General features: G+C 35.2%; 2 protein-coding genes across 2 annotated transcripts; both read left to right on the top strand.

The window, feature by feature from the left end:
* The first annotated feature begins 2,253 nt into the window (after positions 1-2,253).
* On the top strand, positions 2,254-5,727 carry LOC108212004 (protein NRT1/ PTR FAMILY 4.6). Its single transcript, XM_064090956.1, has 5 exons — positions 2,254-2,260; positions 2,588-2,805; positions 3,383-3,829; positions 3,964-4,088; positions 4,314-5,727. Exons 1-5 carry the CDS (start codon positions 2,254-2,256, stop codon positions 5,134-5,136), a joined length of 1,620 nt encoding a protein of 539 aa, XP_063947026.1. The 3' UTR covers positions 5,137-5,727.
* Positions 5,728-7,416: 1,689 nt separating this feature from the next.
* On the top strand, positions 7,417-12,307 carry LOC108215446 (thylakoidal processing peptidase 1, chloroplastic-like). Its single transcript, XM_017387951.2, has 6 exons — positions 7,417-8,245; positions 10,097-10,165; positions 10,261-10,329; positions 10,416-10,502; positions 11,830-11,897; positions 12,062-12,307. Exons 1-6 carry the CDS (start codon positions 7,733-7,735, stop codon positions 12,177-12,179), a joined length of 924 nt encoding a protein of 307 aa, XP_017243440.1. The 5' UTR covers positions 7,417-7,732; the 3' UTR covers positions 12,180-12,307.
* Positions 12,308-13,632: the final 1,325 nt, after the last annotated feature.

Genomic DNA, 13,632 nt, shown 5'->3' with positions numbered 1-13,632 from the left:
AATATAATAATAAAAATTAAAATGATTTATAGACCACTCATGTCTTATAGATATTTTTTCCCAAAAAATAATTTTAAAAAAATTAAGTAACTAAAAAACTTACCTCAAATTAAGTTTTAATTTTAAGTCAATTTTAAACTTATTATTAAGTTTAAACCGGTTCCAATTACACAAACAAAATATTTTAAAGTCCGGATTTTTGAGTACAAACCTAAATAATTATGGAACTAAACCATAGAATACGTGCATATAGGTCAAAATCTAGAAGGGTCTTTGTAACAAGTGAAAGGACAGAGTCAAATGAGTTGTACGGAGAGTTTGTCTCGTCAGCATAAACACTAACGTCACTGCTTAACAAATCTAAGGATCTGTTTGAGAGTGCTGTTAAAAATTGCTGTGCTGTCAGAAAAAGTGCTGTTGTAGAAATCAGATAACTGTTTGGTAATTTTTTGATATTTACTTATTTTGAGTTATAATATAAAAAAAAGTAATAATTTTGGTGAGGTTTTATAATGAAATCTATAACAGCATTCTGCAAAAGCTGAAAGGCAGCTTTTTCCAAAAGTATGAGAGGACCTGCTTGAAAAGCTGCTGTTCGGAAAAGCTGCTTTTCGATTTACCAAACAGTTTTTCACCTGCTTTTCAGCAAAAAGCTGCTGTTATTGTCTGCTACAGCAACCCCAAACACTACCTAAGTGTATTAAATACTCTCTTCTTTTTGAAATATAGGTTATTTGATATTTTTTATGCGTATTTTATAATTTTTTGACTACATGCTTAAAAGATCATTGTTTTTGAAATTTTCTTTTTTTAATAATAATATTAAACATATATATTTATTTAAAAAAAGAAAATTTCAAAAATAATCATTTTTAGCATGGGGTCAAAAGGCTTAAAAATACGTGTAAAAAAATCAAGCGACTTCTATTTCAAAACAGAGGGAGTAATGTTATTGCATTTATACGAGGCTATTTTTATTTTGCTTTTTTGTTTGAAAGTGGTGAGACTTTAGGTAAATGTCTACTGACCGGCCGGCGGCGGAGGTCTCGGCGGGTTGACGGTGGTGTTTCGGGAAGATGCTGCCGAATTGTTTTGTAATGATAAAATGAGACATTACTTATAGGAGCGTTTCCCTTTTAAATGTTTGAGATGTTATTCTCTCTCTTCTTTTTACCAATCCACTCTGCTTATATTTCTAAATAAAAGTAGTTTGCAAATATTAAATTGTTGTCGGTAGTTATGAAAATGTATCCAGGTTTGGATTGATGGTTTGAATTGAATAAATCAAAGATCTCGAGAATAAAAATGAATGGGGTGTCCAATTGAGATTCTGAAAACAAATTCATTCGAATTATATTCTAATTGGATTTTTAAAAAATTATGAGAATATTGAGTTATTCACTTGATATTTTAAACTATACTACAAAATTTAGTTGTATTATTCATGATTTTAAATTATACTTACAAATCCTATCATATTCAATTCAGATTATTTAAAATTCATTAAAATTTGATAGTATTTAAATATCAATAATTTTTTTGGATTTTACAAAATGATGAATTTTGTGATATTGAAATCTTATCAAAATACATAAGATTTTGAAGCATTTTGTTTGAATCCCAAAAAAATTATATGGATTCTAGGCTATTGTATCAAAAATCCACTCAAAAAATGGATAAAAAAATGATAATTGTGACGGAAAATAGGTGTGAAAGTAATAATTTGGTTAGGTATTACAATTTACACACGAAGCTTTATTGTGCTAAAGAAAAGACGACTGAATATTGCCGATTTTTCTTCTTTCGTCCTTTTCACCGGAAGAGCCGTATATCGATCACAACAATTACTTACTACACATAAATCAGTAAAATGTGTTTCACAATCAGGACAAATGCGTCTCTTCTTTCCTCACGATCAGAGGATTCAGAGGAACTCTGCATGATCTAGCTAAGCAGAATCTGAGAATGTATGAAAAGTCAAGAATTGCATGCCTTCCTTTTACCATATATAATTGAATGAAATTCAGAGTTGCATTAAGAGACTCAAAAATTAAGCATTTTGATTTCAACACAGCAAAAAAATGGCAGATTTCACTGTATAATTAGCTCATACTTAATTTCCCTTGTCCACCATATAAAAGCTCTCCAAAGATGGTAATATATTCTTGGGTCCGGTTTCTAACAGACGATTGACTCAACCATCTTTGAGCGTTTTTTTCCTGAAAACTTTAATCCTAAACTTTTCCTGTGAATATGGGAGGTTACATGGCCTCTGAATATCGTGTTATAGCGATAAAAACCGTTCAAAGATGGTCGTACGACACAATCACTTGTTATGGACCAGCGTCTTATATTGTTTACATATTGTTGCATGCATGCATTGATTACTAATGCTTAGAGTTTCTGTTGTATCAGAGCGACCTACTAGTAGAGTTGGGAACCAAAAACAAACAGAGGACGCGGCGGGGAGGAAGGAGAGCCACCCTGTTTGTGTTTGGTACATATCACATATACAATTCTATGATGAGTTTTTTGTGATTTATATTCTCAGTAATTGATTTAATTTACTACGTGACTACGTCTGCAGTGACGAATGGGCTCGAGAGCATACCATTTATAGGCAATGCAGTGAGCTTATTTGTTTACTTTTATGGATCGATGAACTTCAGTCTGACAAAATCAGCCACAATGCTTACTAATTACATGGGCTCTACGTTTTTGCTATCGCTGTTTGGAGGTTTCGTTTGTGATACTTTCTTGTCCAGATTTAAAAGTTGTGTCCTGTTCGGATCTCTAGAAGTCTTGGTAATGTTAACCGATCTCCATGTTACGTGAAATCTTAGGGGGCACCAAGCAAATTTTTGGAAATCATTATATGTTTTTCAATTTTCTGAGGGCACTTGTACAATTTTGTAAACTTTTTAAATTTTAGGTGGGACACGTGTCATCGCTAGAGATGCACAAAAGATCTGTTCGGGCCAGATCCAGACCGGGCCAAAAAAATCCGGATTTTTTTCAAACCAGATCGGGCCGGGCTTTTTTAAAAATCGGGCCGGGCCGGGCCGGACTTTTCCAAAAATACTAGGCCCGGTTTAGTTATAAAAAGCCCGGATTTTTCAAAAATCCGGATTTTATCCGGGTTTTTTTGAAAATATTAGGCCTGTTTTAGGCCCTCGGGCCGGGCCGGGCCAGACCGGGTTTTTTTCGGATCGGATTTTTCAGATTTTTTTCCAGATCGGATCAGATCGGATTTCAGATTTCGGATTTTTTGAACATCTCTAGTCATCGCCTCTTACTAGATCTGCCCCTGGTTTAGTAAACAAATTTTTTTCTTGTAATTAGTTGTGTAGTCTGGTTCAATATCGGATTGAATTACTTGCAGGGATATGCAGTTCTAGCAACACAGGCATTTAGCAAACACTTGAGGCCTTTGCCCTGCAAGGATGTTTCTCCGCTTCTGATGAATCAATGTGAGAAAGCAGACAGTGGCCAAGTCGCGATGCTATACTTAGGTCTGTATTTAGTCGCCTTAGGAGCAGGCGGGATGAAAGCAGCAGTCCCCTCAATGGGAGCTGATCAATACGATGAGAAAGATCCCGAAGAAGCAGAAAAGATCCCTACTTACTTTAACTGGCTGTTCTTTTCCTTTGTTAGCGGAGCTATTTTAGGTTGCACTTTCTTAGTATGGCTTAACACAGATCAAGGTTGGAAATGGGGTTTCGGAGTGTCTACTGTGTCAGTACTAGCTGCAGTTTTGTTCTTATGCAGTGGAGTTTCTTTTTATAGGCATAATGACCCCAAAGGAAGCCCCCTCACTCGGATAGCTCAGGTATAATGAGGAGAGGACAGTGTTCAATACAACGTAAATCAGAACTAAGCGGTTAAAATATAAATTACAAACTTATTTAGCCTGCAAAATACCTATTGGTGATTGATAGTACTATGCTTTGTTCGATGACACAGGTATTTGTGGCTGCATTTAGAAACCGTAACCTTCCCCATCCAGAAACCGCAGAGGGATTTCATGAGATAAGTGGTGATAAAGATGAAACAGAAACTGAGATTCTCCAGAGAACAGACCAATTCATGTAATAACTCCTCCGATTCTTTATATTGATCATCACATACTGTTTAGAATATAATATGATCCCGATAGGAAGAATTGGTCACTTAACATGGTATCAGATCAATTCTCCCAGAATCTCAAGGTGTTGGGAGAAGGGCTTATCATGATCATATTATATTCTAACACATACTATCGGCTAGTAAAATTTCAATGTAGTTGTTACTAACTATGATAATGGAACCCACAGGTTCCTGGACCGAGCAGCAATGATTAGGACTACAAATTCATCGAATGCAGGACCATCCTTAGTGTGCACGGTGACACAAGTTGAGGAAACAAAAATCATTTTACGAATGCTCCCAATTGTAGTTAGCACAATTTTCTTGAATACATGTTTGGCTCAACACCAAACTTTTGCTCTCCAACAAGCTAATACCATGGACAGGAAAGTCCTCGGTATTCAAGTCCCTGCCTCTTCCATTCCAGTCATTCCGCTATTCTTTATGTTTCTAATAATGCCACTATATGACCGCATTTGTGTTCCAGCACTCAAAAAATTAACAGGAATTCCCACTGGAATCCGACATCTGCAACGTATTGGAGTAGGACTCGTTCTCTCAACTATTGCAATGGTAGTAGCTGGATATGTAGAGACAAGGCGCAAGCATGTCGCTGTCAAGCATAATATGGTGGACTCTCCAGGTCCGCTGCCAATGAGCGTTTTATGGTTAGGAATCCAATACGGTATATTTGGAATGGCTGATATGTTCACAATGGTTGGACTGCTAAACTTCTTCTACTCGGAGAGCTCAGCTGGAATGAAGTCATTAGGCACGTCCTTAACATGGTCTTCGACGTCCATTGGATACTTCTTGAGCACGGTGATCGTGAATGTGGTGGATGATGTTAGTGGCGGGTGGCTTAGTAGCAACAACCTGAACCGGGATAAACTGAATCATTTCTATTACTTATTAGCCGCATTGAATGTCTTGAATTTCGGGTTCTACCTTCTCTGTTCGTCTTGGTATCGCTACAAAGACGAGGGAGTAAAGGAGAATGAGAGCGCATAAATCTTTCTAAGGCCACATTCAAATACAAATAATTTTCATGTTTTTGTGTTCGTAGTCACCATGATCATATCATGTGTTTTATTAGCGCATTGAGTGTTTTCATCCAACCACCCACTACTTTCATCCACTTTTACAAATCTATCAATTATATATTGATGGGTCCCACCATTTTACTCACTTTTCTTTCTGTTTCGTCTTACTTTATATTACTTTATACACTTTTCTTAATCTCCGTGTCCAATCCAAACGTATACATATCAAAGGGACGGAGGGAGTAGTATTTGATTACAGGCCTCTGCTCTTTTCACCAGAAGAGCTCGATAAACCATTCAAGTCATTATCAATAGAAGAGTAGACTGCATTTCATTAACGACGTGACCTTTTAACTGATCAGCTCAAGATGATCCTGTCAACTTGTAAAGTCAATATGGGTGTGCTAGCTTTTCCATGTATACAAGTGCAAAGGCCAAAGAGAGCTTTCAGTAACAGTAAGACTCCCCCCTTCACCTCTATTCCATTTTGGTGGACGACACAGAATTTTCAAAAGTAATTATTTAGAGCTATCTCCAATAGGGGTTGCCAAATCTTATGTGGCATGACACCCTTGGTTGCCAACCTATTGGAGTTGTATGGTTGCCAAGAGGTTGCCTATCAAGGTTGCCAAAATTTGGCAACTTCCTAAAATGGTTAAAGTACATTACAAGTGCAAAAAGTTTATATTAATCATGCTTTTTTTTAGTTTATGAATCATTCACAATTTAATTTAGGGGACCACATTGGCAACTATCAAAGATTGCTAACTATTGGAGTAAAATGTTGTCAAATTGATATAAAATTAAATGAAAATAAAATATTAATATATATGATGATTTGGCGTGGGCAACTATCTTAGCACCCTCTTATTGGAGATGCTCTTATGAGGAAGCTGCTACCGCTAAATGATACAGTAGTTTCTTTGCCTTTTTTACCTCAAAATGGTCAAGTGCAGACATTTTACATACTCAGAGGTTCGTGTTGCCACTGACACTTGAACTCTCGAAGCCTAGTTTCAGTGTCCTGGTTTCGCCACTGCAAATATATCTGCAGTGACTGACATTTTGATGGGTTTGCGCACACAACATTTTGTTGCAGAAGAAATCAAGGGACTAGGTTATGCTTAAAGAGTTTCCTTTTTAAAAAATTTCTAAACTGGCTACTAGTCATGTCACATAAAAGAAATCTTACTCATGTCGATTCCTGATGCATAGAGTTGACATGCAAGGGATTTTTCTAAGAGAATAATTAACAGTTATCATAATAATTGATCTACTAACCGAAGTTGATATTCGAGGTCTTTTTAGTGGCTGACATAGTTGATTAATATTTTACTTTCTAAGAGCATCTCCAAGAGCCTCTTTGTTGGCTCCTAAATATAATATAAAAAATGTGGCTCTTAGTAATTTAGGACAAAGTTAAGAGTGTAAACTCCAACAATACTCTCTACATCTCTTCTCTATTTCATATTTTATTCATATATTGGGCTCCACTATAACAAAAGAGAGGGAAAGATGGAGGTTGATTGGAGGGAAGGATTTTTTTATTGTGAAAAAATAAGTTAGGAGCCATGTGGTGGCTCTTAACTTTGAGGAGAGAGGAGAGAGAAACAAGAGGCTCTTAAGATTTAAGAGCCACTTAAGAGTCTCTTGGAGCAACATTTTGGTTCTCCCTCCTCAAATCTCAAGTTAGGAGCCTAAATGAAGAGTCTCTTGGAGATGCTCTAACTAACTACTAATAGTTTTTCCATTCTTTCAAAAAGTCAATTGATTTTTCTGCAAATATTTTTTAGATGTTCGGACAGGCGATATTTTTAAAAATAACTTTTAAAAATAGATATAATTAAAATTTTAATTAAAAATTATGATATACCTATCTCATCATGACATTTAAAAATATAAAAGATAGACAACTTATAAAAAATATATAAGAAATATATAAAGAATATTAGTCCTAGTTCAGAAGACAACCAAAAATCGGCAAGAGATGATTTCTTTTAAAATTATACAAGTATTGATTTTAAAAATTAAAAAAATGATTTCAGTATAAAGTTAAAATACACAAGAGTAGTTAAAAATTTAATTGTATGAATCACGAATTAACTTTTTATAATCGCGTTTATTTAAAATCATATCTTTACTTCTTTACCCCAACAGTGTAACAATTTAACTTATCATAAAAATCAAGGGCAAACTCGTCATTTCAAACACCAAAGCCGCCAGCAATAAAAAAGCCCAATCAACCCAAAACACCCGTCTCAATTTTTGGATCATCACAAATTTTCAACGCCCTCTCTCTCTCTCTCTCTCTCTGTGATCATTCTCAGAGAGAGATCTCTTTCTACAGTCCCCATCTTTTTTTTCCCTAGGGTTTCGATCTCTCTGATCTCCCTTCACTCCTCTTTTTTACTTAATCCTTTTCGATTCATCTAATTTTCACAAACCCTGATTTCTCGTTAAGTCACAATGTATTCTTGGTGCTGTTAGGGTTTCTATTACTCTCCTCGATTCTCAAAAACTTCACACTGTTAAATTACTTTCTTTGTCTTTACAAATTTACCATTATGGCTATCAAGATTACCGTTAACTTTTCTGGTTACCTGGCTAACAACCTGGTATTAAACGCTGCCACGAAAGCCCGGACTACGAGTCCGGGCTTTCGTGGCTCGTTTTCAGCTCGAACGATTTTTACTAATTGTTCGAGCTTGAATTTAACACCGAGGTCTAAGTTGACCTCGGTGTTGAAATCTTCGGGTTTTGTTTCGGAGATTTCGCCTTTTTTACATGTTTATAAGTGGCTACCTTGTAATGAGATGAGAGTTAGGGCTGAGGTGGATAAGGGAGGGACAGAAGGGGGCAATGTGAATGTATGTTGTGGGGGATTTTCTGGTGTTGATTTTGAGAGGAGTAATTGGTTGGCGAAGCTGTTGAGTTGTTGTTCGGAGGATGCTAAGGCGGCTTTTACTGCTATTAGTGTTAGTATTTTGTTTAGGTCGTCGTTGGCTGAGCCTAGGTCGATTCCCTCGAGGTCTATGGCTCCGACTCTTGATGTTGGTGATCGCATTCTTGCAGAGAAGGTATAAATAACCCACACTTACCTTTGTTGTTTATTTTGTATGTATTAGCCATTCCTTGGTTCAGTGTCAAAGAAATGTATACACTGCTTGTTTGATTTTGAACACTAGCTGCTCATTTGATTTTGAACACTAGCTGATAAAATGATGTTTATACACAAATAAGTTGAACTTTAATATTGGTTCTAGTATCTATGGGTTAGTGATGATCTGTTGTTATAGGTTATTTTGGTATCAAGGATATCGATTAGTAGAATTAAATGGATGTTGTGTTTTGGTTGGAGAGAATGGAACGTACCGAATGAATGTGGAAACAATAAAGGTAGGAAGGAAGATTTGTTAAATAACGAACACAATTTTCTTATGATGATATTTGGGAAGGAAATGGGGATGATGGTGAATGGATCCATTCTCAAATATAGGGGCTTCAGCTCTAGTTTAGGTTGTAGGAATGAAATTGAATATAGAATGAAAATGTTTAATAGTTGCACAGTTACACATGCTATAGTTCTGATTTCATTCCATTCGCTACACATTGATCCTAACTAAAGACAACACTCATTTGAATGATTAAAGGCATCATAGCTTCACAAATGTTGATTCTTATATATTCTTTTCGATCTCTAATCTTCTCCCCTCTTTGATGATCCCATCTCTGTTATGCACCTATAATTTCATCATAAATTTTGCTTCTATTCCCAACAACCAAATACAATGTTTCTTCTGTTATTAAGTTTGTTCTTGTGATAAATGGATTAATCTGGATATATATGGAACTGGAAAGTACCACATGATTGCTATTTAATGGACTTAGTGGCTTAGTATGATAAAAATAATAATTGTGCAACGGTTATATATGGTTTGTTATATTTCATGTGTTTTGTTAAGTTCAGAGGACACTTTAGGCTATTCTCTGCTTTAATGTAGAAGAAATGTATATACTGCTCTGTCGATTTTTGGCACTAGCTTATCAAATTATGTTTATGCACTAATGAATTAATCTTTAATACCAGTTGTAGTATCTATAGTTCAGTGATGATCTGTTGTATGGTTATTTTGGTACCAATGAAATTGATTAGTGGAATAAAAGGTATGTTGTGTTTGGTTGGAGAGATTAGAGAATGGGACGTAATAAAAAGGTAGGGGAAGATATGTAAAAAAATGATTGCAAATTTCTTACGGTTATATTTGGGAAGAAAATGTGGATGATGGAGAATGGATCCATTCTCAAATATAGGGGCTTGAGCTGTAGTTAAGGTTGTAGGAATGGAAATTTCAAACACTTACACATAATATAGTTCCAATTTCATTCCTTTTCCTCCAAATTTCATTCGTCACAACACAGAACTAGTGTATCTGAATGATTAAAGGCATCATGTATCTTCCTTCATCCTATTACCTTCCTTTATTAGGTTCATGCATTCTTAAATTAAGGGAATGGACATATATCAAATTAAATCATTTTCTTCACAAATTTTAATTTTTATATTCTTTATAATCTGAAGTCTGCTTCCCTCTTGATGCTTCCATGTCTCTTATGCACCTATAATTTCATTGTAAATCTTTCATTCCATCCTCACTAACCAAACACAATGTTTCTAGTGTTATCAAAGTTTTTTCTTGTGGTAAAATAATTAATCTGGATATCTATGGAAATTGGAAAATACCAAATTATTGGTGTTAAACTGAGTGGCTTTGGAAAGGCTCATTGATTTTATTTTTTCAGTGTGTAATTTGGTGTTTTCCTTAGTATTATGATTTCGTTGAAGTGAATGTTGGTTTATTGGTGCAGAATGCTGTTTCTGGGATTATCAATACTTGCCTAATGTTCTGTGCTCTTTTTCGGTGTGTCAGGTTTCATATGCTTTCAGAAACCCAGAAGTGTCGGACATTGTGATATTCAGTGCGCCTCCAATTCTTCAGGTACAATATATGATCCAAGATTGTAATCTGGGAATAATAATCCTATCTTGTTTCATAATTTGAGTAGAAAACTGACATTGTTTGTATTTGTGTAGAAAATTGGTTATAGCGCTGATTATGCATTTGTAAAACGCGTCGTTGCAAAAGCTGGGGACTCTGTTGAGGTAATATTTTTTTACAGAAACGTCTATTTGTAGCGCAAGTTATTAATCAACTGGTTCAATTACTGATGAATTCGATCTTCCAATAGGTTCGAGATGGAAAATTGATTGTAAATGGAGTTGATCAAGATGAGGACTATATTTTGGAGCCACTTGCTTATGATATGAAGCCTCTGGTATGTTTTGAAACTTGCTATTTAATGGAATGAACCCCTCTGGTACATGATTCCCTCAATTTCATTTGGTAACCTTGGATGTATGTCATGAGTCCCACAAAAGTTTTATCCATAGTAAAATTATAAAGTAGACATGCATTAATCTAATTAGGGATGAGCGTGGTTCGGTTTGGTGCGGTTTGAACCAAAAACCGCACCGTAACCATATTAATTCGGTTTCTAAAATCAAAAACCGAAACCAAACCAAATAATTTTGGTGCGGTTTCGGTTTGAAATGGTTCGGTTTCGGTTTTAAAACCAAATAATAAAAAATGTGTACCAAAAACGTTTTCAAAGAAAAATTCACATAAGCTGAATCTACTTAAAAGCCATATATAACTTGTTTCCTATGCAGTGAAAGAATACCATGTTTTCCATACAGCCCACAAGTCCAACTCCTACTGCTAGACATTTAGGGGCCGTTTGGCTGAGCTTAAAATAAGTGCTTATTGCTTAAAATAAATAAGTGGAGTAGAAGTTAGAAGCCAGACAAGACTTATAAGTGATTAAAGTGTTTGGCAAATAAGCAGAAGTCCTGAAACAAAAGCTAGCATTCCTAGCTTTTTATAAGTGATTCTTGACTTATTACACAAACAGTACGAAATAAGTGCTTCTAACTTATAAGCCCAGAAGTCGGCTTAAAAGCCGTAGCCAAACACCACCTTAGTTACCTTCCTTACAAACCAGGTTGCAGCAGGAACATGAGCTTTCAATAACAGAAGCTCAACAACTTCAATTAATTCTACCAAAACTACTGAATGCATGAAGCCGTGGTTACTGGTGGGCTGGACTTCAAAATACAAAACTGAGCCATCTGAAATTGTAAGCTGTAACTGACTAACCATGACTCCGTAAATAATTCAATCATTAAATATAGTAAAAATATTATTATTCTCATATATATATATATATGTATATATATATATATATAATATAATATAATATAAATTTATATAATTAATGTAATTTGGTTCGGTTCGGTTTGTATTCGGTTTTTAAAAATTTAAAACCAAACCGCAACCATATTATTTATTCGGTTTTTATTCGGTTCGGTTTTTTAATTGGTTCGGTTTTAAATGGTTCGGTTTTGTCCGGTTTTTCCGGTTTCGGTTTTGGTTTCGGTTTTTGGTTCGGTTTTGCTCATCCCTAAATCTAATGATCCAAGGTTAAATGAATGGATTTGGGAGATTCAAGTATTGGAGGATTCAAGTCCTTTCGAGAATACCTGTACATTCAGTATCTGAAACCGTGTCTAAGAAGCTTGGTTGATTGTTCTGTCTCTTTACAGGTTGTGCCTGAGGAACATGTGTTTGTGTTGGGGGACAATCGAAATAATAGTTACGATTCTCATAACTGGTAAGATTAATTTCGATTAAATTTGATTGCTTGACATGTATTTTACAAAATATGGTAGATTTAATAGGTATATATAAATAGAAGTGATAAGTTTCAACATATGATCATTGTACGCAAGGCACTTTTTGATCCTGACGTCCTGTATTCTGTCATACTTTATGCAGGGGTCCTCTCCCCATCAGCAACATAATCAGTAGATCCGTTCTCCGGTATTGGCCACCCTCAAGAATAGCCGATACAATATATGAACCTTATGCAGGGAGAACCGTCGCTGTTTCATAACATCTTGTGTGTTTGTTTTCGCCACTCTTCATGTTCGTGTTTTTGTAAAAAATTGTTTTTAACAATCTTCACTTTTTGTTTTATGTATAAAATGCTCAACTAATGAACGGAAAAAGTAAGCTTGTCCAGATTTGGGTTATTACTATATGTCTTGGCATATATATGAAGCAAGATATGATTAATGGCTTAATCACAATTACGTATTCTACTTGCAAGTGTAAATAAACTATTAAATGAAAGTGGAACCAAGATATGATTAATGGCCTAATCATAATTATGTATTCTACCTGTCTACGTAATGAATTAAACTTCTATATTAATCAACGGCTTAAGAGTTGCTTATAGAGTACTGATAATGCCATATAGTTTTGCCTCAGCGGCTCAGCCAATAATGTCAAAGTGTGGCGTCAATTTCTGCATCAATACTAGAGTACGATTACATGGAAGGATGAAGTTTTAACATTGTTTTAATAAAATTCAAAACTAAATACTTACTGGATTTATTATTGGAAGGATGAAATTTTTAGCTTTTTTTTATGAAATTTAAAACTACATATTGGATTGAGCACGATTGGATAGCCCAAGTGGTGGGTTTATCCTCTGTTGTCCCGGGAGACCCGGGTTCGACTCTGGCTCACCCGAAAAGTATTAGAACATATACTAATTTGTAAGGCATATAAGCCTGCATTGTAAAAAAAAAAAAAAAAACTACATACTGGATTTAATATTGTGGCAATCGGTTTCTATCCATCACTTCAACATTGTTTTAATAATATTCAAGATTAATATATTGAGGCAATCGGTTCCCACCAATCACTTATTGGTGACGATCCTCACATGAAAATAATAGTTAAGGTTTAATGAATTTCGACCTGAAAACTTCGGAGAAAATACCAGTATATCACAATTTCTACGAGTGATGTTCAAAATATAGCGGGGGAACAAAAGACACTGAAATATTACTTATTAATATCATATAATTCAGCAGTTTGATTGTTGGATAAAAACGCCACATCGTGTTGTGTTTAGATCCGAAAAATCCTACAAAACACGATATGATGTTTTAGCGTGAAACATTATATGAAATAGCCTCAGGGGTTTTAAAACGCTAGACAATCTGGTGGCAAACTATATGAAATAGTGTTAAGGGTTTTAAAACGCTAGACAATCTGGTGGCATGATCTGGCGTTTTGGATTGTAAAGTGGAGTCGTCCAAAAAAATGGCTGATAGATGTTTGTATCAATCATTTGTTAGGAATGGACTCTAAACTAACACACATTTTTTTTAACTGAGAGCTGTGATTCAGTCAGTGAGTGGAGCTCAGGAGGAGTGCTTGCTTGCATTAGAGAAGGCCACTAAGATTCAGATCGCAAAGTGAACCAAGACTGCGGTATCTGGACGCTGGAAAAAGTTTCGCAGAGTTTAGCAAGTGACGATATCAGTCTGAATACA

This window comes from Daucus carota, chromosome 3 (genome assembly GCF_001625215.2).
Source record: "Daucus carota subsp. sativus chromosome 3, DH1 v3.0, whole genome shotgun sequence".
Classification (NCBI taxonomy): Eukaryota; Viridiplantae; Streptophyta; class Magnoliopsida; order Apiales; family Apiaceae; genus Daucus; species Daucus carota.
Note: the sequence above shows the minus strand (reverse complement) of the source record. Positions and strands in the feature narration are given on the sequence as shown.

Excerpts from the sequence above, each read along its gene's own strand:
- LOC108212004 (XM_064090956.1), top strand. Across the intron at positions 2,806-3,382 it reads TCGGATCTCTAGAAGTCTTG|GGATATGCAGTTCTAGCAAC; the intron begins GTAATGTTAACC and ends AATTACTTGCAG. Across the intron at positions 3,830-3,963 it reads CCCTCACTCGGATAGCTCAG|GTATTTGTGGCTGCATTTAG; the intron begins GTATAATGAGGA and ends TCGATGACACAG.
- LOC108215446 (XM_017387951.2), top strand. The coding sequence starts at position 7,733 with ATGGCTATCAAGATTACCGTTAACTTTTCTGGTTACCTGGCTAACAAC. Across the intron at positions 10,166-10,260 it reads GTGCGCCTCCAATTCTTCAG|AAAATTGGTTATAGCGCTGA; the intron begins GTACAATATATG and ends GTATTTGTGTAG. Across the intron at positions 10,503-11,829 it reads CTTATGATATGAAGCCTCTG|GTTGTGCCTGAGGAACATGT; the intron begins GTATGTTTTGAA and ends GTCTCTTTACAG.